We start from the raw sequence: 25,876 nt of genomic DNA on the forward strand, positions 1-25,876 counted from the left end.
CATTAGTGTATGATTTTGCACCGGAAGATCTACTCACACTAAAACACATGTTCACACAAGTTCTGCCACAGGTTATACGAAACAGAATGTCTTGTAGTTCACCAGAAGATGTCCTCATTCCGTACAGGTTTAAGATTTAAAACATTTTTTTTTTTTTTTGTATATAACAGGCTTGCACACTTACAAAATAACAGTCTCAATTACTGTTTGGGATTATTTGTGTGTTTAACAGTGTGTGTGCCTTTAGCTGGCAACAGTGTTCAAGTGGCTTAACGCTTTTCTATTGTTTGGAGTGTGTGAATGTGGAGGCAGCAAGAGCATACAGTTTGGTGGACCATATATCATGGTAGAACATTGTACAATATAGCACAAACAGTAAGCCATCGCATTACAAACATTTACAACTAAAGACCTTGTGAATATGTTTATTCTCGTGTATTATTTTTGTGTGCAAACTGAAGGTGTAATCATTAAATACAGTGAATTTATATTTGGTTGCATTCATGTGGTGTACGAATCAAGCCTTACAGTCCACTAGTATGAACATTGTTTTTAGCATTGTTATTGTACTTTAGTGAAGTTACAAATATATACATTCATATTGTACATTGGTCCTATCCGGGCCACATGAGTGCAAAGATTTCTGAGAATTGTTCTGTGCTGTTGTGAAGAGAAATGTGTTTGTGTCGACCTATATGTGGTGTTATCACGTACGTTGGACAATAATCACGTTTTGTGTAGGCGGACAGCTGTTGTACCAGGACCAGGCTTCTGGAGTATATTTCATAGGTAAAAAAAAAGAAAGAAAAAACATCATCTTCAGGTCAGTAGTTTTTTTATTCTTCATATTTCTGCGTAGCATTTAATCATGAGTGAATCACACCAGCGTCTTTTAAGGCAAAGATCTGCATACAGAGGCCAGTTAACAAGAATAAACACTTTTGTTCAGGCCTTTGATCCAAATGAAGGCAATATAGAAGAAATACGTGCACGCTTAAAACATCTAAATAACGTCTGGTCAAAGTTGCAGGAGGTGCAAGATACTATTGAAATTGATCAAATCGAACCCGAAGCGGAAGCATTAAACGTTCGTGCAGAAATTGAAAATGTGTATTTTTCTTTAGAGGCTCAAATGCAAGCACTTGTTTTAAAACATGGAAATAAAGAATCAGCTGTTAATAATAGCACTAGCAGTAGCGCACAAGTTAAATTACCGGTCATACAGTTGCCTGCATTTGACGAAAACTGTAAACATTGGTTATCATATAAGGACACCTTTACATCTCTTATTCACGAGAATAAAGACATTTCCACAGTACAGAAGTTTCAGTACCTCCGAACTTCTCTTAAGGGCGAAGCGTTAAACCTAATTGAAAATTTACCAATTACCGAAACAAATTATTCAGTAGCATGGCAATTACTCGTTGACAGGTATTCAAATAAAAAGCTAATTGCTTCTTCTTACATTCACGAAATACTACAAATCAAGCCAGTGTATAAAGAAAATGTAAGTGAATTTCGCGCTTTTATAAATACAGCTACTAGTAATATAAATGCGCTACAAGCACTTGAGCCAAACGTAAACCTCACAGACGTAATTTTGGCCCAACACTTTGTATCAAAATTAGATGCAACTACTAGGAAGTCATGGGAGCTTCAAAATACGAATTCTAATTTTCCTGCTTTATCAGAATTCTTTTCGTTTCTCGAGAAACGTTGTCAGGTGCTTGAGAACATGAGAACTAGTATTGATGGTGTGAAGCAGGGTAGTAGCGTACAAAACAAACAAGCAAAAAGTATTCAGTCATCAAAGACTTATTTATCAACATTTTCAAATGCATGCGAATTTTGTAATAGCCAGCATCCCTTATATTCTTGTTCGTCTTTTGTGAATGCGGCACACAGCCAAAAATTAGAGTGCATTCGTAAAAATAAATTATGCATGAATTGTTTGAAAAGTAATCATTTTTTGAAGAATTGTAAATCGAGAGGTTGTAAAAAGTGTTCCAAAAAGCACAATACATTATTGCATGTAAATGTAACAAAAGACAAATCAGTGCGGTTTCCAAGTGTAAGCAGTGCCGTGGTGCAAGAGCGTAGTAACAACTCAGATTCCAGTGAAAATTTAGGGCAAGTGTCATATTGTGCATTAAAGGCTAGGCCTAACGCAAGAGTGTTGTTATCTACTGCAATAGTAAAAGTAAGGGATAACAAGGGAAATTTGGTTCCTTGTCGCGCGCTTCTAGACAGTGCTAGTCAGACCAATTTCGTAACAGAGAATTTGGTGCAACAATTGAACATCAAACGGTATAGACAGTATACTCCAATTCAAGGTATAAATCAAGCGATATCTAATACAAAGTACTCTGTAGATATTTGTGTCCATTCATGTGTTAACACATTTTCATTGAATATAAGTTGTTCAGTTCTCCCTCACATTACAAGTAAACTACCGGAAGAAAGAATTAATTATGACGATTGGAACATTCCCAAGGACACTGTTCTAGCAGATCCTACTTTTAATACGCCTGGAGACATAGATATTCTTTTAGGTGCGGAAGTATTCTATATAATTATGAAGTCAGGACACAAAACACGGCCAGGTGAATTTCCAGTGCTTCAGGAGACAGAATTGGGATGGATCGTGGCAGGACGCATTCCTCAAGAACGTGACCCCCATATTCCATTAACAACATGTTTTGTGAAGACAAACATAGATCTACAGCAACAACTACAAAAATTCTGGGAACTAGAAGAAATTACTGTTACACCTAGATCAAGCGAAGAGCTTGCATGTGAGCGACATTTCGTTCAGAATACAACAAGAGATCATACAGGGCGTTTCATTGTACGATTGCCTTTGCTTGAATACCGTACAGTTTTAGGCGATTCTTATCAGCAGGCATTGGTTAGATTAAAGCAATTGGAAAGAAGATTCGATCAACACCCGAACTTTGAAGCGAAATATACGGAATTCATGCAAGAATATGAAGACCTTGGTCACATGGTAAGGATAGATGAGCGTAAAAAGGAGGACGTCAGCGTTGCATACTATTTGCCACATCATGCAGTTTTTAAGCCCACAAGCTCTACAACGAAGCTCCGTGTGGTATTTGATGCTTCAGCAAAATCTGACAGCGGAAAAAGCCTCAACGACATTCTCTTAGTTGGTCCTACAATACAGCAAGATTTGTTTTCTATCATTTTGCGCTTTAGAACTCATTCGATAGTATTCACTGCAGATATCGCTAAGATGTATCGCATGGTCAATGTTCATCCAGAAGACACGCCATTACAACGTATATTGTGGAGAAGATCTAGAAATGAACCGATTCAAGTTTTTGAGTTGAAAACACTAACGTATGGTACGGTATGTGCTTCATTTGTGGCCACAAGATGCCTACAGCAATTAGCAGACGAAGAAGAGCATAATTACCCTGTAGCAGCAAAAATATTACGTCGAGATTTCTATATTGACCATGTTTGTAGTGGCATGAGCAACATACAGCAAGCTCTAGAGGTCCAGAAGCAATTGATAGAGTTACTGGGAAAGGGAGGTTTTACACTTAGAAAATGGAGTTCGAATGATCCAAGGTTATTAGAATCCATCTCGCCAGAGCTTCGAGAAGTGCAGCGTCCAATCCAGTTCCACGAAGGCCAAGGCGTCAAGGCATTAGGATTGTCATGGCATCCAGACAAGGATATATTTCTCGTTGAAAGCAAGACGTCAACAATGAAGATTCAAGAGTGCATTACTAAACGCCAGATTGCTTCCATCATTGCCACTATATTCGATCCATTAGGAATAATTTCACCAGTTGTCATTTCATACAAAATATTTTTGCAAGAATTGTGGCGGCAAAAGGTTCAATGGGACGACAGTATACCAATGGAATTAGCAAAGAAATGGACTAAATTGTACAAGCAACTTCCACTAATCAATCAGATTAAATTCGACAGATATGTACTCGTTGAAGGAAACATAGCGGAGATTCAGATCCATGGTTTTTCAGATGCTTCTCAAAGAGCATATGGAGCCTGCATTTATATGCGATCGATCAATCAACAGGGAGAAATATCAGTCAAGTTATTATGTGCTAAATCACGTGTGGCTCCAGTCAAGAAAATCACTCTCCCACGTCTGGAGTTATGTGCAGCAGTTGTTTTGGCAAAATTAGTTCACAAGACTTTACCGAATTTAAAATTGAACATAAGTAGCGTCCATCTATGGACTGACTCCCAAATCGTGTTGGCATGGCTAGCTTCTCCGTGCAACAAATGGAAACCTTTCGTGGCCAACAGAGTAGCTCAAATTCAAGACTTAACTGACGTTAGCTGTTGGAAACATGTAACTTCTTCAGACAACCCTGGAGATTTGATTTCAAGAGGAACAGATGCAGTTTCCATAAAGGACAATTCATTATGGTGGCACGGTCCACAATGGCTTTCTAGTTTAGAATCTAATTGGTCAGTCACAAGTAAGGATTCACTGCAACCAGATCAAGTTCCAGAGAGTAAGGGAACCATAACATTGACAGTCACTTTAGACAATTGGTGCAATGAAACCATAACAAGATTCTCAAAATTGTCAAGGTTAGTTAGGACAATAGCATATACAACGACTTATCAAAAAGATAGTCGTAAACCTGGTTCGTTTGCTGAGATAAAAATTCGAAGTGGTAGTAATTCTTTGGCATAAAAATATTAGCTTCGATATTTTAATACCATTAATCTCACCTTTTTAATAAAAATGACAATGTCTATAAACAGTGTTAAACTGGTTTATTATTTGATATAACTTAAATATCCTTTTCTTAAAACTGTTAAGTACACAAATTCACTGACTAGGTAACCATAAAACATGTCCATATCAACAACTATCCCATAATAATCTCATACATATATTAAAAACATTCTTCTTTTGTTAATATGAAATGAACATTCTACTAAGTATAGTGCATATGTATGAGTACTTTCTGCCCAAGGTACAGGTAAATATTACACAAACCAAAGTATTTTGTTGTATAAAAATGTCGCTCGACAAAGGGACTGAATATAAAAGTCATGAGTAGGCTTGGCTTTTATCTTCAAGAACCACTGGTCCGTTTACATTAGTGTTCTTTACATTGCTTATGTCCCTCATATTTTAATCGCACCTTGTATATCTATTCATTACATTTCACATATACATATACATATATATAAATACATTCATAACAAATCTTTCATTTCATCAATACTTATTTTTAATTACATTAATTATATTTATTTCATTATTATCTACTATATTATCATTACATTTTCTTTATTAAAATATCGTCGCTCATTTAATTCGTCGTCGAAGTGTGCGATTTCAAAAAATGTAAAGGACAAACGTGGGTTACAAATAATATTAATCTTTGCGGGCGCATTAAATAACAAATAAATCAGATGTTGCATTTAAAGGTATACATCGTAGCACTAAGATGTTATAATAAAGAAGAATTTCCTTCAAGGTAGTCGTTGAATAATTAATTTTATAGAATAGAGCTTCTTTTTAACATAATCTTTGACAATTAAATTTTCAACACAAATCAATCTAATATAAATAATCTTTGCTTTTAATTAATTATAAAACGAATTATAATTCCTCATATTAACAAGAAAGAATAAAAATCATTTGAAAATCAATTTTCCAGTCTACTTAAAACTCTATTTAAGCATTTCAAGTAATTTTAAGAATCGTTTTCATTATTGATATTAACTCATAAACTTTAAAATGAAATTTACAAGAATCTATAACTAACATGAATTTAACCTAATTTCAGTAACGGTAATCAGGTTACATTCGAACTTGCATACGGTTCTAATAGAGTACACTGTATTGCGCTATCATGGTTAGGTTCTACATTATGTTGTACATGTCTTTCATCGTGATTTTGATGTTGATATGAAGTCCCATCTCTTGATCTCCAATTACGTCTATACACGTAGTTCGCTGCGTTTCTGGAATTTCGCTCAGTATTTCGATTATTTTTATATCTATTGCGGTTGAGTGATCTGACATCATAATTACCATGATTAGTTAGGTTAGGCGGAGTCCCTACATAACTTTGTCTATTTTGTCATTTTGATTGCTAGAGTATACTCGGCTTAGGTTAGGTTCTGTATTATTCACACTCCGAATATTTAAATTCCGAACAGGCATCAAATGATCTGAATTATTCTTATTTTTACCTATTCCTGATTGTGGATTCATGGCATGGTATTGAGTTTCGTAGCATTGGACAAGCATCAATAAATGGCTGAAACTCATACACTGTGTGGAAAATAAGATCTGTTGCAATTTAAATGGAAGCAAATTTCGAATCGATGCTATTATTCTCGATTCCGATTGCAAAGGATTAACGACCTTTAATTCGTTGTAGACATTTACAACAAATTCTACAACAGATTTGTGCAATCGAGGATTGAAGTGTTGATTTCTAAGGGTGGCATCTCTATTTGCCAGCAAAAAGTCATTTTCATAATTTGCGATCAATGCCGCTTTGAATTCCTCATATATACTAATATGATCACGTATTGCCTTAAACCATAAGGAACAAGGTGGGAGTAATACATGGGGTATTAATTTCATATATTGTGACCGATCGATTGACATTATATTGCATTCGTCTTGGAATTTCTCTAAGAAAGAAGTAGCATTCTCATTACACTTACCACTGAATTTGCTCATAGCTCGGATTTCACTCATTTTAACACTTAATTTTACCTTCTTTTTCTCATTCCTTGTTCTTGTTGAGTGATAGTTCCTATCCGTGACGTGCTGTGTCGTGACACCATCTATGTTTCGCTCATCAGTGCTCTTCGGACAACTTTCTTCTAGTATAATATCTTCATCAGACCCCGGCGAAGGCGAGTTCATCTCTGGTGAGTGGGGAAACTCAAAGCGATCATTACCCAGGTTATTACGGTAAATATTGTCTTTAGCCTGTAACGTTCTAATCTCTTCCTGAATAGTAGCTAACAACTGTGTATTTACACGTATGTTATTAGAGTTGTTGCTGACCTGGATCTTTTGCTGTTTAATGGAAGATTCTATTACTTCTAAATCTTTTTTTACAGCACTAATTTCTTGATTTTGGTGATTGTGCTTTTCTTGACACTCATCGGATATCCTTTTTAACTTTTCCTCGAACTGTGAGGATATGTCATTCACCACCTGGACAATTGTCTGTTTCGTTTCATCTGATTTCTGTTCTATCCGTTCTATCCGTCTACTTAATTCTTCATATTGCTTATTAGATTCGTCGAACTTTTGGTCCATTCGTCTACTTAATTCTTCATTTTGCTTGTTAGCTTGGTCAAACTTCTGTTCCATTTCGTCAAACTTCTGTTCCATTCGTCTGCTTAATTCTTCATTTTGCTTGTTAGCTTCGTCAAACTTCAGTTCTATCTTCTGTTCCATGGTCTTGTTAGCTTCGTCCAACTTCTGTTCCATTCGTCTACTTAATTCTTCATTTTGCTTGTTTATCTCGGTAGACATCTGCCTGAATTGTCGCTGTAAAGCTAACAAGAGTCGATCCTCTGATGATAAACATGGGGTTACACTAGTTTCACCTTGGTCACTAGTATTTAATTCCTGCTGCATTGCTTCGTTGTCCATTTTTCTTATGATTACTTTACCACTTCGCAATATGGTTAAGTTCGTATTCATTAACTGTAGTATAAAAGTAAATTCAACCTTACTCTTCTTCTTCGGGAACTGAATTTACAAAGTCCCGGGTGAGGTAAACCAAATTTTTACAACGACTTATCAAAAAGATAGTCGTAAACCTGGTTCGTTTGCTGAGATAAAAATTCGAAGTGGTAGTAATTCTTTGGCATAAAAATATTAGCTTCGATATTTTAATACCATTAATCTCACCTTTTTAATAAAAATGACAATGTCTATAAACAGTGTTAAACTGGTTTATTATTTGATATAACTTAAATATCCTTTTCTTAAAACTGTTAAGTACACAAATTCACTGACTAGGTAACCATAAAACATGTCCATATCAACAACTATCCCATAATAATCTCATACATATATTAAAAACATTCTTCTTTTGTTAATATGAAATGAACATTCTACTAAGTATAGTGCATATGTATGAGTACTTTCTGCCCAAGGTACAGGTAAATATTACACAAACCAAAGTATTTTGTTGTACATATTGTAGACGTTTTGTTCATAACATCAGACACAAGCGAAACAAACTAACAGAAGGTCTTTCAGTACAAGAACTCCACACAGCGCTCCATGTTTGCATCAAATGGACACAAGAAATTGGATTTCACAGCGAATTACAGCATCTTCGTGATGGAAACATTGTTCCATCAAGAAGTAAATTGAACAATTTACATCCATTTTTAGATAGTGAAGGCATGATCCGAGTTGGAGGAAGATTGGAGAATAGTCAGCTTCCGTTTGACGCCAAACATCAAATAGTTCTGCCTTCAAACCAACACTTGACAAAACTTATAGTTGAAGCAGAACACTTAAGATTACTTCATGCTGGACCCCAATTATTAATATCATCACTACACCAGAAATATTGGATCATCAGGTGCAAACAGGTAGTAAAACAAGTGATCCATCATTGCTTCACATGTTTCAAGTTAAAGACCAGTGGTTCAAAACAACTTATGGGACAGTTGCCAGCAGCTCGTGTGCAGCAAGCCAGACCATTCCTAAACGTAGGCGTGGACTACGCTGGAGCGTTTTACATAAAATCAGGAGCAGTTAGAAATAGATCTGTACGTAAGGCATATGTTGCGTTATTTGTTTGTTTATCCACCAAGGCAATACATCTGGAATTGGTAACAGATCTTAGTGCGCAGTCATTCATAGCAGCTTTACGCAGATTCATAGCAAGACGAGGAAGATGTCTCAATATATACAGTGACAATGGTACAAATTTCGTTGGAGCCAACAACGAATTGAAAGAATTGTATCAGCTGTTTTCATCAGATCCTTTTAGTTCTCAAGTTCATGATTTTGCATCGACCGAAGGAATTCAGTGGCACTTCATACCACCAAATTCGCCGCATTTTGGAGGACTATGGGAAGCCGGTATAAAATCAATAAAATACCATCTAGTTCGTATTACAAAGGGTGCAGTGTTAACATATGAAGAGTTTGCAACATTACTGACACAGATTGAGGCCTGTCTCAACTCTCGACCACTTACAGTGCTATCAAGTGAGCCTAACGACATCAGTGTTCTCACCCCTGGACATTTTTTAATTGGAGAAGCACTTACAGCTTTACCAGAGCCTAACCTCACCGATCTACCACACAACCGCTTATCTCGTTGGCAGAAGATACAACAACTAAAACAACACATTTGGAAGAGATGGTCCCGAGATTATTTACATGGTCTTCAACAACGCTCTAAGACAACTTCACCGCAACACAATCTCAAGGTCGGAGATGTAGTTTTGCTGATTGAAGACAACATTCCTGCATTGCAATGGAAATTGGGCATCATTGAAAAGGTGTTCCCAGGAAAGGATTTCTTAGTTCGTGTAGTGACGGTTCGTACTACAACTGGAACATATAAACGTTCCATCAACAGACTAGTTGCATTACCATATAACAAGGATTAGAATTGAGATTTGAGTAATCTAAAAATAAGTACAGTTCTTCAAGTTTTGTGTTTGTTTCGTTTTTTATATGTATCATTTTGTTTTATTTGGTCAGACCTTAGCTGACCAACAGGGGGGAGTATGTTTGGGATTATTTGTGTGTTTAACAGTGTGTGTGCCTTTAGCTGGCAACAGTGTTCAAGTGGCTTAACGCTTTTCTATTGTTTGGAGTGTGTGAATGTGGAGGCAGCAAGAGCATACAGTTTGGTGGACCATATATCATGGTAGAACATCGTACAATATAGCACAAACAGTAAGCCATCGCATTACAAACATTTACAACTAAAGACCTTGTGAATATGTTTATTCTCGTGTATTATTTTTGTGTGCAAACTGAAGGTGTAATCATTAAATACAGTGAATTTATATTTGGTTGCATTCATGTGGTGTACGAATCAAGCCTTACAGTCCACTAGTATGAACATTGTTATTAGCATTGTTATTGTACTTTAGTGAAGTTACAAATATATACATTCAAATTGTACAATTACCAACTATCCTAATTCAATGTTGCATTGGATAAGTAGTGAATCCAATCAACTTCGCATCTAGTCTTATTCATCGATCTACAAGAACAAGTCGCTTCCAGGTTCAAAGTAGATGAAATCTATTGTCATCAACAGCAGGTTAGTGCGAGAAAAGTATGTTCCTTGCATACAGAGATTCATTGCACTACATTAAACACTCTACATTCCTATATGTTCAATGAAAGACTATTAAACTCAGTATAAAAACATAATTCTGTGTCAAGTGATTCATTTCTACTAAAAGAAAATAAGATTAGCAATACGAGATTGATAAATTACGTATGTCTTTATGACACTGAATATTGCAGCATTTAAGCTCTACCTTTATCCCTATAACAGTGCCATTAAGGCATATCGTCAATATATAGTTTGTGAGTGATCTGAGCAGCGAAGTATTTTTAGAAGCTCTTCGAAAGTTTGTAGGAAGAGGAGGTAAATTTTACAAATATCTATAGCTAAGCGAGAACTCAAGAAACTTCAACAATTGCTCATCCACAGAAATTTCAAAAGTCAATTCAAGAGGTTTCGGAGCAAGAAGAGTTTGCATGAGATTTCATTCCACACGAGTCATTTTGCAGGGATTTGGGAAACCACAGTAAATTTATTAAAGTTTCATTTAAGAAAAACCGTAGGTGGCACTATTACAATATTCGAAGAACTGGACGCAGTCATAACACAAATAGAATAAATATATTAAATAAATAAAAATAGCAGAGGTAGGAAATGATAGGGTAGATCAAATGGAATGTAGATAATTTTGATTTGATTAGTAATCAATTTAGTATTAGAATATGCTAGGGTCCTTGGAAATTGCATCAGTTGAGTTTTGCATAGTTTAGTATTAGAATATGTTAGGGTCAAGCTCAATGGTTATGGCACTTCGGAAATTATATTAGCCAATAGTTGAGTTTAACATAGTTTATTCTTTGTTTTGTTTGTTTTGTTTCGTCTTTTTGTTTTCTGTTCGTGGTTTCGTTCCCTTTCCTTACCCAAATCCCCTTTTACCTATACCAAAATGGGAAAAATAATAAAGGAAAGAAATAAAAGGTAATGATAATAACCCGTGCCGGGTTTACTTTTCAGATACCGGTTCTGAAAGACGGACCTGAGCATAAAAAAAAGAAGCCTGTTTGAATTCAAGACCAATCACTTGAACTTTCAGGGATCATTTTTGTTGTTTGGATATTTCCTCACTAGAAAACCTTTAATAAGCATTCCCGAGCCATACCTAGCAGATATTCCGAGCAACCGATCACGAAGGAATAACCTTTAGAGGATGAAGCACCACTTTTGGGAACAATGGTAAAAGGTTTACCTAAATGAATTCCAGCAAAGAAGAAAATGGACATCGAGACAACCTAATATTTATATTCTAAAAGATGTGGTCCTAATAATAATAATAAAAAGACTATACTCTACCACTGTCATAGTAGTTAAGTGTAATTCAACAAGTGTTTCCCCTAAAAGATGGACTAGTGAGAGTAGTGAGTGTGAAGTGTAAAACAGGAACTGTTAACAGACCAATTACTAAAACTTTATCTTCACCTGAAAGAGATCATAGAGATCATGTGTAAGTTAATTGACTTACAGTAGTTCAATCAAGAGAGAGGATAATCTAGAGACTTTTGCAGTACGTTATATCATTGTCAATTACATTTGCGAACGTTTTTGTATTGTTTAATTCAGTGTGTGTGTGTGTGTGTGAGGAAGGTGAGCACCATGAGAACAATTAGTGCAAACCCTCTGAAATTGCGTGAAAATACAATATTTAATAACAAGTTATGTCATAAATATACATTTATTCTCATATCATAATTACTAGATAATCATTATTCATTAATTCATCAACATCCAGAAACATCAACTGTTTCAGATAAAATATCTAACGCTTGTAACAGAAAAGGTCATAGATAAAATAATGGAACAAAAAGAGAAATAGGAAAATATCATAAAGTCCACTGCTTGAATGACAGGACCCCCTATCATGTGGTATTTAAAATTTTCATGTGATCACCTGTGGTCCCTTGATATGAAACTCTGTAAAGCAATCAGTTCGATGTGACTTGTGGCAGCTTTCCACATAACTTTTTTGTTTCATTCTTTTATCTAATCGTTTATGATCTATAATCACTTGGTGTTTTATCTGAAACACCCGGTATAAATATTGTACAGTATCCCAAAAGGATGTACAGTACTGCTATATTGTGACATAATTAAAAAGGAGATCTAATTTTAATTCATTGCACTATTTAAATCATTGGTAAAATCGAATCATTCTAAATCTTATTAAATTTATTTATTCAGTCTCATAGAACTTTTAACTGTGGATATACATTGTCAGACAAATGTGTGAAAAATCATTATACTCACCTATTCATTGTGTAAACTAACCAATAAACGAAAGACTGGAGTCCTTTTACCAGTGGCGGCGATTGGAAGTTAAAAGTAGAGGGGCAAGTCATAATCTGAATATTTGTATATCAATGTTAGTTTTCCTGGTTGATTCTAACACTTTGACAAAATGTTGTATAAGTAATAGGATGCTATATTTTTAAGTTAAAATACCGTATATCGTATTTCATATTTTATTAAGTAAATTGACAATAGCAACGCAAGTAGGTACTAGCCCTTTGTAGACTTAAATAACGGAAGTGTAAGAAGAGATTTGTTTCCTTGCTCATGAGCATCTTAAAATTCTCTCTGGAAAATTGTGATCAGATTGTTTAACAAATTTTCAAAACAAATAAATAGAAAGGATAATATTAATCATAGTAATGAACATTGAGGCTTGTTTTGTAGAAGTTACATTGAAACTGGGGATTAATGAACAATTTATATTTTTAATGCCACTAAATGTATGTTATTACCCTTAGAAAATGAAAGACAATAAATAATACAAGCATACACTACGACATTTAAAGAAATACGCAATTGTAATAATTATTCCTTTGAATTGCCATTAAAACGCAATTTCTGTAGCTTTCTTAACTCCACGGGAAGACAACCAATATGTACACACGCAACGGCAAATACAATATGGCACCATTTTTTGTATGAACCAGTAACACATACAAAAACTTTACATTTCCAAATGAAACTATATATATTAAGTGTCACTTCAAAAAGTGGGACTCACTATCCCTCTTGCCCCTCCTAATTGCCGTCCCTGCCTTTTACCATCATAACACATTGACCATCTAAACTGCACGAGCCTAATAGTTGAATTATCTCCAACGTCAACGTCCTTTCTTCACAAAACTCTTGGAGACACGTTTCAGTGGAATAGTCGTGAATTACAACTCAAATATGCGACAAGAAGTAGAACATCCAGTCACATTCAAGGCATAGGCTGTCTTCACGCCAGCATCGCGGATCTAGAAACGATGAATTTTCAACGCAGCAGAAACATTCCATGAAGGAAACCTAGGCCATCATCCAGGGATTAGCATCGAACTACTGCAGAATTGCGTTCGTTGTCCTAACAGATTTGACATTATAAGAATCCAATCGTCAACTCCATTTGGTTTCTAAAATTGCCAGCCACAAAGTGGGAAAGTACTTCGAGGAGTCTAATCATCATTCTTCACGACCATGATAGCAACAAGAACCAAGAAAAACTAAGACAAGTGCTCATTTCTATCCTTTCTTCTCTCCCTCTTTTACCTTCTATCTGATCTAGTTGCTATTTTATCAATTCGAAACGGTTGTGTTTCATTTATGCATTGAAGCGTAACCTTCCATTATAGCAATTGCGTGTGAGTTGTCAGTTCACATCCCCGATAATTTATTGTTCAATTATAGACTAACATCTGAGCTAATAGAACTAATGGCCCACGCCTACACAATATTGCAAAATAGAAAATGTATATGGCACTTGGAACATGCCAGTTGGCTTGGTACCATTATTGATATGAGTATACCAGTTGAAATGTCATTTCTTCAAATGGGCAGAATAAAATTTAACACACATTTTCTCCTCATTAGGATGCCTATTTCAAATTAAATAAAATGATAAAACCTCAACTCGACTCAAGTATTAACTATTTGCAATAATTGATTTTAGGTTCAACCCTTCCCTTATTTTATACATTTTACAAAATGGGAAATTAATATATATATATATATATATATTGTGGAAATTGTGTTAATTTCGTCCTGATAGTAGTGCAATTCTCCAAACGGTTAAGGAACTGTACGTGTCTAATAAGGAGTTTATATATCGTTTCATTTTTCTAACCTGACGGATCGTGAAATCTTAGCTCTTTTACATTTATTTTTTTTAACATTTTCCCCATTTAAGATACACATCCTAACGAAAATAACATAATAGAAACCAGGTCCGATCCAAGTTCCACGGTCAAAGAGTCATTTCAACCGAAATGGAGACACACTGTGGATTTGAATAAAAACTGTAATGAAATCTTTCAGTTTAACGTCCCACGATTATGTCATTCAGGCTAAGGGAGACAATGGTTAAGGCAAGTGAATGATGATGAAATAATTGGTGGAATGAGAAAGTGGGAGTATCCCAAGAAAACCCCTTGGACTGAATGTTGTCCAACACTAACTTACTTGATTGTGAATCGAACCAGGGACCCCATACACCAAAGGTAAGTGCTCTACCAATGAGCAACTGTACCTGGATTTGAATAATGAAACAATACAAACAGGTATTCAGCTTGAAATACGATGAAGAAAAATATATAATTGATTGATTGATTGAATTTTTGTGTTTAGCATCCCCTTCAGCAACGAGGCTGTATGAGGCGTGGACCTACAGCTTAACGTGGGATCAGAACCACATGAGCTCCTGGCGATAACTGAAGCCGAGTCTCCCATGCCAAAGGCACGTATGCTATCCTCTTAGCCACAAGATATAACACATGAATTTGAAGTATTGTGTGGAATATAGAACAAAACCGTTATTCACTTCTTCTTTATGTTGTATCTGTAATCATAATTCTTAAAACATCACTTATGGTTGTAATCTCCATTCTTTTAATATTTCATATTAAAGCACTTTTGATGAAGAGGGAGATTGGGTCAACTTTGCTCCGTGAGATAAACATCTATAGAAGGGAAATGGTCAATCTTATTCCTTTTGGAATGGTTGAGTTGATTTTGAATTTAAAGTCCCTTTCAGCAGCGAGTCTTTATAAGACAAGGATGTACTGATTAACGTGGAATCCGAACAATATGAGCTCCGCCAAGAATCGAACCCGGGTTTCCGACGCCAAAGGTGTGTACGCTAACCGCTTAGCCAAGAAGAAGCTCTCCCTTTGGAATAGGTGACGTGGATTCATTCTTAGGCGTAAGTACATGTAGTTCAGGTCCCAAGTTATATTGATATTTAAAAGAAAGTAATTTTAATCTCCTAATAATAGATAGCTGAACAACACAACCTCTGGTAAAACAGAGACATGGTTTTATTTAAGTTAAAAGGTTCATGTATCATTACTCTCCAATATTTTCATTTATTTTTGATAAAAGTACAACTGAAATGCGTGTAATATTTTATAAGCATCTTCCCTTACACAACATTTTATTAGTTGCTCTGATATGAAGAATTCACTTTTCTTCCGGTGCATCGGGTGCAGTAGTATGAAAAATACTTTAAATAAAGTCACCAATGCATGAACTTCAATTACGTTGAAGGCTTACGTAACACGAAAAGGAATTAGTATCTATATAAGATAAGATTTAGAAAGGAAAGACATCAGTTATACTTTGTTAACGCTTACGATTATTTCCTCATTATTTTCTGCCAGAAACATCATGATGAAGCTGGTAAGTTATTAAAAATATTTATTTTAAAATAAGTTTATCCTGTGACGAGTTTTCAAAACATTCTGAGTAGATATTACCTGACCAGCGAACGAGTGCAGACGGCCGGTTTTGGAACTAAAATTCAAACAGCAGTGTTTCTAACCGGATTACTTGTAATCAATCTACTGTATCACAGTTCTTTTTGTCCTCTTCGTAATAAACCACTTCACGCATATGATGAAGTCAGGGGCAGATCCAGGTGGGGCGATCGGTGCGATTGCCCCCGAGAATATGATATTTTTTATTTTAAAAATAAAACCTAAGAATTTTCACCTTTGTATTATAAATGTAAAATAAAACCTAAAATATGTAGGCCTTACTTTTTTTTTGTTTTACTTTGCAGAACCAAGAAATTACTTACATTGGCGTTCTTGCTCAAAACAGTGTCCACCTTCGAAATCGCAGGTGACCATTTCTGTTCTAGAAATTGCAGACAACAGCTACTTCTCCTTTTCTAAAGTTTTTTTTTTTTTTTTTTTTTTTTTGCAATACACTCTTATCTTGATTTGACTTCGAACGACTACCCCCCAAACATTCAGCCTGTATCCGCCCTTGGCTTAAGTTAAGACAAACAGTTTCACAAGTTATTGAAGTTATTTGCAGAACATCTTAAGTAACACGAAAAAACATCAACAACAAAAAATATAACTCTATATTAACTTGCGAACAAACTAACGAGAGCAGCGTTTTATAGGTTGCTCCTGTTTTATAATGACATCGAATAAAACGTAATCAATTTTTATACAATCTTTTTAATACACGGTAGAAGCTCACTGAATTGTCAATTGTGCTGTGTTGTTCTTAAATTGGTAATTTCTATTCATATATCACTATTCACAATACATCTGCATTATTGCAGGAATGGTTCACTACAATCACATAACTTACAGTGTTCTTTATTAAGTGGAAAGAGATTAGGCTATGCATAACATCTAAACTGCAACTTTTAAAAACCGTTGGATACACTGCAGAGTGAAACTCTCCGCTCCCTTGTCTCACCGCGCTTGCCAAGAAACTGATGTAAACACAACAGCAGCGCCATCCTCCCAAAAGCGCCCTGCTATCCTGGTCAGGTAATATGAGGCTATAACAATAATTCCTATTAAATTTAACACGCATCAGTCTTTCGCACAGGATTTTCGAAATGGAAAGTGTATGTTAAATGAACTGTAGGAAGTTGTACGTTGTCATCAACGTCGCCAAAGGGATGCACCAAAACATCTGCAAGAATACAGTTTCGGGCCATCATTCTTATTATTACTTATTGTTCCGTCTTCAACACGCTGCATCATCAAAGTGTGACACATAAAAATAGGTACGTGCACAAAGAATACATTAAATATTGTCCCAGTTCTGCATTCATGAACAAAATTAGAGTGGTTGTAGTAACTAAACCACATCTATACTAAATACGTGCAATTAAGTTATTAGGCGTCTAAACATGCGGTTTCAGAGATATCAATAGTTACAATTAAATACGATAGCAATAGTTCCAATTACGGCTCTCGTTTTTTTTTAATTTAATTAGATTGAACAGTTACAGTTTTTAAGTTCCAATAAAATAATTACACTATACAGTATTTTGTAAGATAGAGGTTAAAGAGTATTTCTGAATACAATATTTTAAATGCATATAAATAGTGAAATTAGAGAAAACTTCTATATTTTGAGGAACATTTGTTTAAGTAACATTATAGAAAAATACTTTGTTCTATTGAAATTCTGGTTTGAAATAACCCTGTAAGAAAGTAGTTGAAGTAGATTCGACACTTTCCGTTTCGACCACCCCTCAAAAACTAAACTTTTGAAAATTTTGACTAACTCCCTAGTTACTTTCTTGAATTACTAAGATAATTCTCATTACCTTAAAATTAGGGGATGCATTACTGCTCTGTTGGACAATAGGCAACAGATTTAAGTATCAAATTATGGAAAACATTATCTAACAAAGGGCTGCTTGTTAGCAGTTCTGTCGACGAGGTGGGCGAGGTTCACCATAGAATAGAAAGCCTGATTTCAACTATAATTAAACTGCTTTTTCCTGAATGACTGTCAAGTCGATTATTTTTCGCTTTGATGTTTCACAGTCCCTTCATATCAACAAAGATATTGACGAAGGATCGTATCCCAAAATCTCATTTTTTTCATAAATAAAGGAAAAAAATAGGACAGAAAAGAAGTTGAATATGTGAATATGTAATGTAATAACTCGTTCCCTACTCCACATATGATCAGTTTTTACATATTTATCTCTTTTCTTGTCTATGGAATTATATTTCATTCCTTATGTTTGAAAAAGGGAAATTTTAAGATACGATTCTTCTTCAAATAGTTGACGTTACTCGTCCGTCCATTCGTCCCGACACATGTACAGTCGCCGGAAGGCTATAATGTTAAACATACTTTTATGCCCCACCATTGGGCCTAACAGATTCTTTCCAAATTTGTTAATTATAATCTTGTTTAGCTAATCCTTTTGTTATATTTAATGGGTTAATGTGTTACTGATTCGTTACGATTACTGCTTATTTTAATTTCTAAACTTAGAATTTTCCTAGTTTAACTGGCTATTGTAATCTTCATCTGTACCGGATTATTATATTTTATATCAACTTCCAATTTAAAGGAAATTTAAATAACAATTTTAATTTATTATTATATTATATTATATAATTAATTGTTTCATATTGCAGTAAAACTCTCCAAAATACGAAATTTTACAAATATTCTGTCCACAATGTTTTTAGTCTAAGCTTAACAACACAGTAGGTAAATCTAGCAAATCCTAAAACTTTTACACTGATGAAAGCAGCAAAACAAAATGAAAAACGAACAAATGGAAATTTATATTACATTATTACAAGAAGAAGAAGAAATCTCGAATTTAAAAAAGAAAAGAAATTATTCGAATATATATCAAGGATGTTATAAATAGAGGATCTGCCTATATGTATCTTCATCCTATTAAATCGGTGAAGCCTAAAAGCTACCGAGCATCGGCACGTCAGATTGGCTACTGTCGTTTCTACCATCGTCTGATTAGGACTAGCTCGGGAGAGTAATGCTCCCGGAAGTAGAAACGAGAAACACAGTTCTGATTGGTTGGCGTTATCCACTTCTTGCCACGTTGCATTAAAATAGCAGAAATCAAACGACTGCTGCTGTCGGCCTTTGTGGCCGAGTGGGCTAGCGCTATATGCTACTAACAAAGTTCTCTTTTGGCGTAAGTTCAAACCCGGCCCGAGGAAAGTTTCTTTTACATTTTTATAACACTTATTAAATTAAAATAATATGAAAATAATACTTAAAAAAGTGATTTATTTACTTTTGTGCAGATAAGTAGTTGTAGTACTTATGCCCTTGTACTCCATGATATAGGGCTCGTTTTGTTCCCCTTGTACTTCATGATATAAATTTTGTGACCAACTTAAAACAACTGGCTAGGATAGCGCGTAAAACAGCTGGCTAGGGTAGCGCGCGGAAAAACGTACTTCTGGGAGTATTACTCTCCCGAGCGGGTCGTGTCTGATTGACTACTTTCGTTTCCGCCATGATTGTTGGCTCAAAACATTGCGATCCTATTGGGCGGAGTGGGCAGAGTAGGGGTGGGGAAACTGTGACGTATGGCTTCAAGATTTTATTGTAAGAACAAATCCTCTATTTTATAAGATCCTTTATATATATATATATATATATATATATATATATATATATATATATATATATATATATATGTATGTATATATTGTGAACCAAATTGATTTTAAAAATAACTGTTTGTGTAATTTTAATTAAGATAATCTGATAACATTTGGAAAACTAGTAAACTTAAGCGAGTTACAAAGAAATCATCGACAACATTACAACTGTTTTAAATTTTATATTTAGATATATTGTTATACATTTTTATATTTTTAAAATAACAATGATTATTAAAAAACTGTTATAATGAAAATTTAAAATGAAACAGTAAATATCTATTCTTCGGAACTTTGTTCCCATAATGTTCGGCAGGTAGTACTAAATCTTCTGCTTTCAAAGGCTCCAACCTGAAATGTTATGTCACTGTCTTGACGTACGGTACAGCATTCATGCCGTAATTTTACATATAAACTTATGGACTGTGAGCTGTCTCTCCATACTCCTTGCTCGGTTGCTACATAAATTGATGCACCAATGATGCCTGTTTTTACTCCTAACCTCCCTTCTTCGCAATTACAGAAGAAATATAACTGTTTTAAAGATATATATATAGCATGTAATGGAATATAATCTTTTACATCTTTATTTTTTTGCCACAACTACCAGTTATATTTGATTACATTTAAATATAACATTGTCAATTTGCATATGTAAAGTACATATTACTTGCTGGTTGCTACATATACTTTACGAAATAAATAATAAGGATAATGAGAGTAACAATGATGGAAAATGCAACTAGTAATTTGTGTGTGTGTGTGTGTGTGTATAGAACAAATTAACTTCATAACTAAAAATAGCGAATAAGTCCATCCTCCAGATGTTTGGAGTTAAACAGGAGAAAATATCACGGAGTTGACAAAATTTAGTTTATTTTATTATAAAAATATTAGAAAAAGATAGATATTATATTTTGAAGGTTGAAAATGAAAGAAATTAATATGTACAGCTAAAAGGTTCGTTCTGCACTACACAATGATTCGAAACTTTATATGATCTAACCAACATGCAATGTCAAAATTCCTGTACAACTTAGAATTATATATAAACACAAAATTTATATGCTATCACCTTATCAGTATGAATGCATATATTCGACGGTTAGTTACCAAAGTAGCATCCCTTTTACTATATTCCTTAGTTATCAATATCAGTGAAGCATACTCTGTACTGAATTTCAATCCTGTAATCAGAATATGGAAGCATCATTCTATGTTATGTCTCTTAAAGAAATGGATTGCTAGTAATTTAATGAAAATATATTTATGCTTCAGATATATATTGATGTAATATGATAATGAATTGAATACGTAGTTGAAGTAAACTTGACGAATTGGGGTTCTCAAATAATATACCCTATTCATGATGTGTAGTTAGGTGTAGAGTTTGTAGATTGCTGATTATTATTAACAGTAAGATGCATAATTTTAGTAAATGGAAGAATGTATATGATATTCTCTCGGTATTCCGTCAAACAGCTATGTTAACAGGAATTCTACCCGATAATGTTCATAATCATATTCTACTGGTAAGGTTTTGTTAGCAACAAAGAAATATTTTGGAGTTAGTTAATAATAACAAATACCATAAAACTTCGTCATTACGTATGCAATGAATAAATTTATGGGTTTTTAAAAAAAAATAACATCATATGTATGTATCTATTTGATCTACATTATTGCAATGATAACTGGTTACAATAAGAATGACATATATGGAATTTCAATTGTTTAAATTAATATTTTAATTTGTCAATATCGTTTCTCATACATAGAAAATACAAAATCACGGTGTTACATGTCCCATGTAATGTGATCTTTATTCCGTTGTAGTTGATTATACTTCCTCAAGACTTACCTGATTCTCCTGATCGGATGTTATACAGCCAGATTCGTTCATTTGTCCACGTTAATATCTACGTGGTGGCGACCCAGAAGTAACAGCATCTGAAGATTGTTTTATAATTCAAAATTGTCATGATACGAAGCTGTGATAGCGAAACGCATAGCAATATCCGGGCCAAATTTCATAGCCCTGGGTTGTATAACATTCACGAGAACTTTTCGTATTTTCTTCCTATCCCCCCAAAATAAAAGTAATCTACTGGAGTGAAAATTGAAAAAAAAAAGTTTTGTCAAAAACTGCTCTAACAATTTTGTTTAGACATGAATGTTTAGAATGTTAAGAAATGAATTTTTCATTAACAGTCTTATAACATAAATTTTGTCATTTTTGTACGAAAATTGAGAAGGAGTTATTTAATTAAAGGTGTTTTCAAAATGATAATTGTTACCCAAACGATCCAGCAATTTTGTTTCTATTTCGGAAATAAATATTTAAAAAGAAAAAAAAAACTTCCTGTTTAACGTCTCCGCGATGCCCTTTATGCTAAGGGAGACGGATGATTAAGGCAAGAGAATGACGGTAGAAGAATTGATGGAATTAAAATGAAATGAAATCTTTGAGTTTTACGTTCCACGGTTATGACGGATAGGCTAAAGGAGACGGTGATGATGAAAAATGAATGAAATAGTGGAATGAATAAAATGAGAGAACCCCGAGGAGACCCACGCACACGGTGTTTGTCCATCACAAAATTCACTTGGCGGGAGCAGGGTTTGAATCCGGGAATTCATACACCAGAGGTGAAGGCTCTACCACTGAGCCACCACAGCCCCAATTGATGGAATTAGAATGTAGGTTAAAACAGAAATACCTCGAGAAAACTCACGGACAGAATGTTGTTCACCACAAATTTACTTTGCCTGGGATCGAACCAGAGATCTCATGCATCAGAGGTAAGCGCTATAGTACTGAACCACAGTGTGTCCCTAAATAAATATTTGAATAACAACCCTGTGCATAAATCATTTAACATTTAAAAGTCTACAAAGGATATCTTTCCCCCATATCTCTTAGGGGTAATAGTATAATGTAATATTGAAAAACGTTAATTCCTACTGTCTTCCACCCTCCAGCAAAATCTCAGTTCAGTTCCCTTCAGTTGTTCATGAAAAATGAAATGAAATCTTTAAGTTTTACGTCCCAAGGTTATGCCGGCTAGGCTAAAGGTGATGATGAGAACTGAATGACAAGGTGGAATGAAAAAAGAGGGAGAGAACTGGATAATCCTGAGAAAACCCACGCACACAGTGTATGTCTATCACAAAGCTCACTTGGCGTGAGCTGGGATCGAACCAAAGACCCCATGCACCAGAGGTGAAAGTTCTGCCGCTAAGCCACCCTGGCCCCTCAATTGTTTATTGATGTGTATGTATGAATGTAATGTTAACTGAAGTTAGCCCCCTCAAACATTATCTTCCAATGTCGTTTTGTTCTGGCTACAATCTGATGTAACGTATGTATACGTGCACACATATTTTTGGTAACACTATATGTTCAGTCACAATTCTAAAATGGCCCACTATGGATTTCTAGTAGATAAAATAGTTAAATTGGATAGGAAAAATATGTGTACTCGTGGCTTCGTAGAAACTTTCAGAATGGTCGCGAACTGCGTCGAATTTTAGTTTCCGTAAACAATTAACTCAAGTTACTCGCTTCTTTCCATTAATCTTACCATTCTTGAAATGAATATATATATATATATATATATATATATATATATATATATATATATATATATACCGGGCGAGGCATTTAAAACTGTTTTTTTGAATATCTGGAAAACTACAAATCGGATTTTGAAAAAGTTGTAATAAAAGTTGTTCGCCTCAAAAGGGGACATCCAATGATACCACACTCGACCCCCTGCCCCCAACCCCGGGGGCGGGAGGGGGGCAACTTTGAAATCTTAAATAGGAACCCCCATTTTTTATTCCATATTCTGATTCCCCGTGAAAAAATACGTAACTTTTGTATTGAACATTTTTTTCGTTGCGTGATAGATGGCGCTGGAATCGACAAAAATCAAAATGGCTCACAAACATTTGAAAAATGAGGCATTTAAAACTGTTTTTTTGAATATCTGGAAAACTACAAATCGGATTTTGAAAAAGTTGTAATAAAAGTTGTTCGCCTCGAAGGGGGTCATTCAATGATACCACACTCGACCCCCTGCCCCCACCCCCCGGAGGCAGGAGGGGGGGCAACTTTAAAATCTTAAATAGGAACCCCCATTTTTTATTCCATATTCTGATTCCCCATTAGAAAATACGTAACTTTTGTATTGAACATTTTTTTCGTTGCGTGATAGATGACGCTGTAATCGACAAAAATCAAAATGGCTCACAAACATTTGAAAAATGAGGCATTTAAAACTGTTTTTTTGAATATCTGGAAAACTACAAATCGGATTTTGAAAAAGTTGTAATAAAAGTTGTTCGTCTCGAAGGGGGACATCCAATGATACCACACTCGACCCCCTGCCCCCACCCCCCGGGGGCGGGAGGGGGGCAACTTTGAAATCTTAAATAGGAAACCCCATTTTTTTATTCCATATTCTGATTCCCCGTGAAAAAATACGTAACTTTTGTATTGAACATTTTTTTCGTTGCGTGATAGATGGCGCTGGAATCGACAAAAATCAAAACGGCTCACAAACTGAAAAATGAGGCATTTAAAACTGTTTTTTTGAATATCTGGAAAACTACAAATCGGATTTTGAAAAAGTTGTAATAAAAGTTGTTCGTCTCGAAGGAGGACATCCAATGATACCACACTCGACCCCCTGCCCCCACCCCCCCGGGGGCGGGAGGGGGGGCAACTTTGAAATCTTAAATAGGAACCCCCATTTTTTATTCCATATTCTGATTCCCCGTGAAAAAAATACGTAACTTTTGTATTGAACATTTTTTTCGTTGCGTGATAGATGGCGCTGTAATCGACAAAAATCAAAATGGCTCACAAACATTTGAAAAATGAGGCATTTAAAACTGTTTTTTTGAATATCTGGAAAGCTAAAAATCGGATTTTTAAAACAAAAACGTAAAAAAAAATCACTCATCTCGAAGGGGAACATTTAACAATATCACACTCGACCCCTGCCCAACCTCCCGGGGTCGGGAGGGGGTCAAATTTGAAATATTATACGAGAACCTCCATTTTTTAATAAAGGTTTGGATTCCCTGGGAACAAATACGTAACTTTTGTATTGAACATTTTTTTCGTTTCGTGATAGGTAGCGCTGTAATCGACGAAAATTTGTTTCGAACAATTGAAAAATATCCAAGAAATACGCATCAGATTAAGAAAATTAAAGTAGATAGTTTTGATATCTTTGTAAATACTATCAAATGACACCATAGTTGACTACCGTAACGCTATCTCAGTTATTCTGAAAGGTGGTTATTCTAAAATCTTTAATGAGAAACTGTAATGTTTTAAGCAAAACACTTGATTCTCCAGAACATAATTCATTACTTTGCCCATATTTTTGGTGTAATTTCTGTTACCGATGTAGGTGAAATTTACTTCAATTGGACTACGTGGACGTAGTATCTATTAGTTTGTTGCCTTTTGTTTGCTGATTCAATGTGAGTCCCCTTGCCTCTCACTAAGGAGGTGCTTGTTTCAGGTAAGTCCCCTTGAGTCTCGTCATCGAGGTGTTTGTTTTAGTTGAGCCTCTTGCATCCTACCATTCGGGTGTTTGTTTTGGGGTTGTCTCTTTGCCTCTCACACATCTTCATTGTTTACTGAACAAACGAACAAACGTTCGAAATGGTCCCCCTTTTCTGCAATAGACTACACATTGCAAGCAGGGGTAGGCGCGAGTCGAGCTTAAACTCGACTCGAGTTGAATTCGAGTCGAGTCAAAGGTAATTTTCTCGACTTGTTTTGAGCTCCAGTTTCGAGTCGAGTCGAGTTTGATAAATGGCTCGCACATTCAGCTCTTTTTAACTCGTTTTTAAATTATGGTCTGTTTAGACTGGAAAGCGAAAGCCATGAGAAATGTAAGCAGTAATGTCGAATACTTTCAATATTTCTCACGACAGAGGTACATCTGGTGGGGGTACGTTTAGTATATGTCATCTCGTCTCGAAAACGAGACAACAATAGATTTTTATAACGAGACAGCTTCAAATTTCGTGAGCACCAATATAAGTATATACTGTAGTTCTTACCGTCTAGGCTTAGACCTACACCGTCGACTTTTTGAGCCCCAGAAGAAGCCCAATCCGTGCAGTGAT

At 35.1% G+C, this 25,876-nt stretch overlaps 1 protein-coding gene across 1 annotated transcript; it reads left to right on the forward strand.

Annotated features, from left to right (window-relative positions):
* The first annotated feature begins 1,132 nt into the window (after positions 1-1,132).
* LOC145667591 (uncharacterized) lies at positions 1,133-9,633 on the forward strand. Its single transcript, XM_081735057.1, has 3 exons — positions 1,133-1,766; positions 2,049-4,593; positions 8,205-9,633. The coding sequence occupies exons 1-3, from the start codon at positions 1,133-1,135 to the stop codon at positions 9,631-9,633; spliced, it is 4,608 nt and encodes a 1,535-aa protein (XP_081591183.1).
* The last annotated feature ends 16,243 nt before the right edge of the window (positions 9,634-25,876 follow it).

Source organism: Thermobia domestica, chromosome 13 (assembly GCF_964235325.1).
Source record: "Thermobia domestica chromosome 13, izTheDome1.hap1.1, whole genome shotgun sequence".
In the NCBI taxonomy this organism is placed as follows: Eukaryota; Metazoa; Arthropoda; class Insecta; order Zygentoma; family Lepismatidae; genus Thermobia; species Thermobia domestica.

Excerpts from the sequence above, each read along its gene's own strand:
- LOC145667591 (XM_081735057.1), top strand. The coding sequence starts at position 1,133 with ATGCAAGCACTTGTTTTAAAACATGGAAATAAAGAATCAGCTGTTAAT. Across the intron at positions 1,767-2,048 it reads TATTGATGGTGTGAAGCAGG|ACAAATCAGTGCGGTTTCCA; the intron begins GTAGTAGCGTAC and ends ATGTAACAAAAG. Across the intron at positions 4,594-8,204 it reads AGATTCTCAAAATTGTCAAG|ACGTTTTGTTCATAACATCA; the intron begins GTTAGTTAGGAC and ends TACATATTGTAG.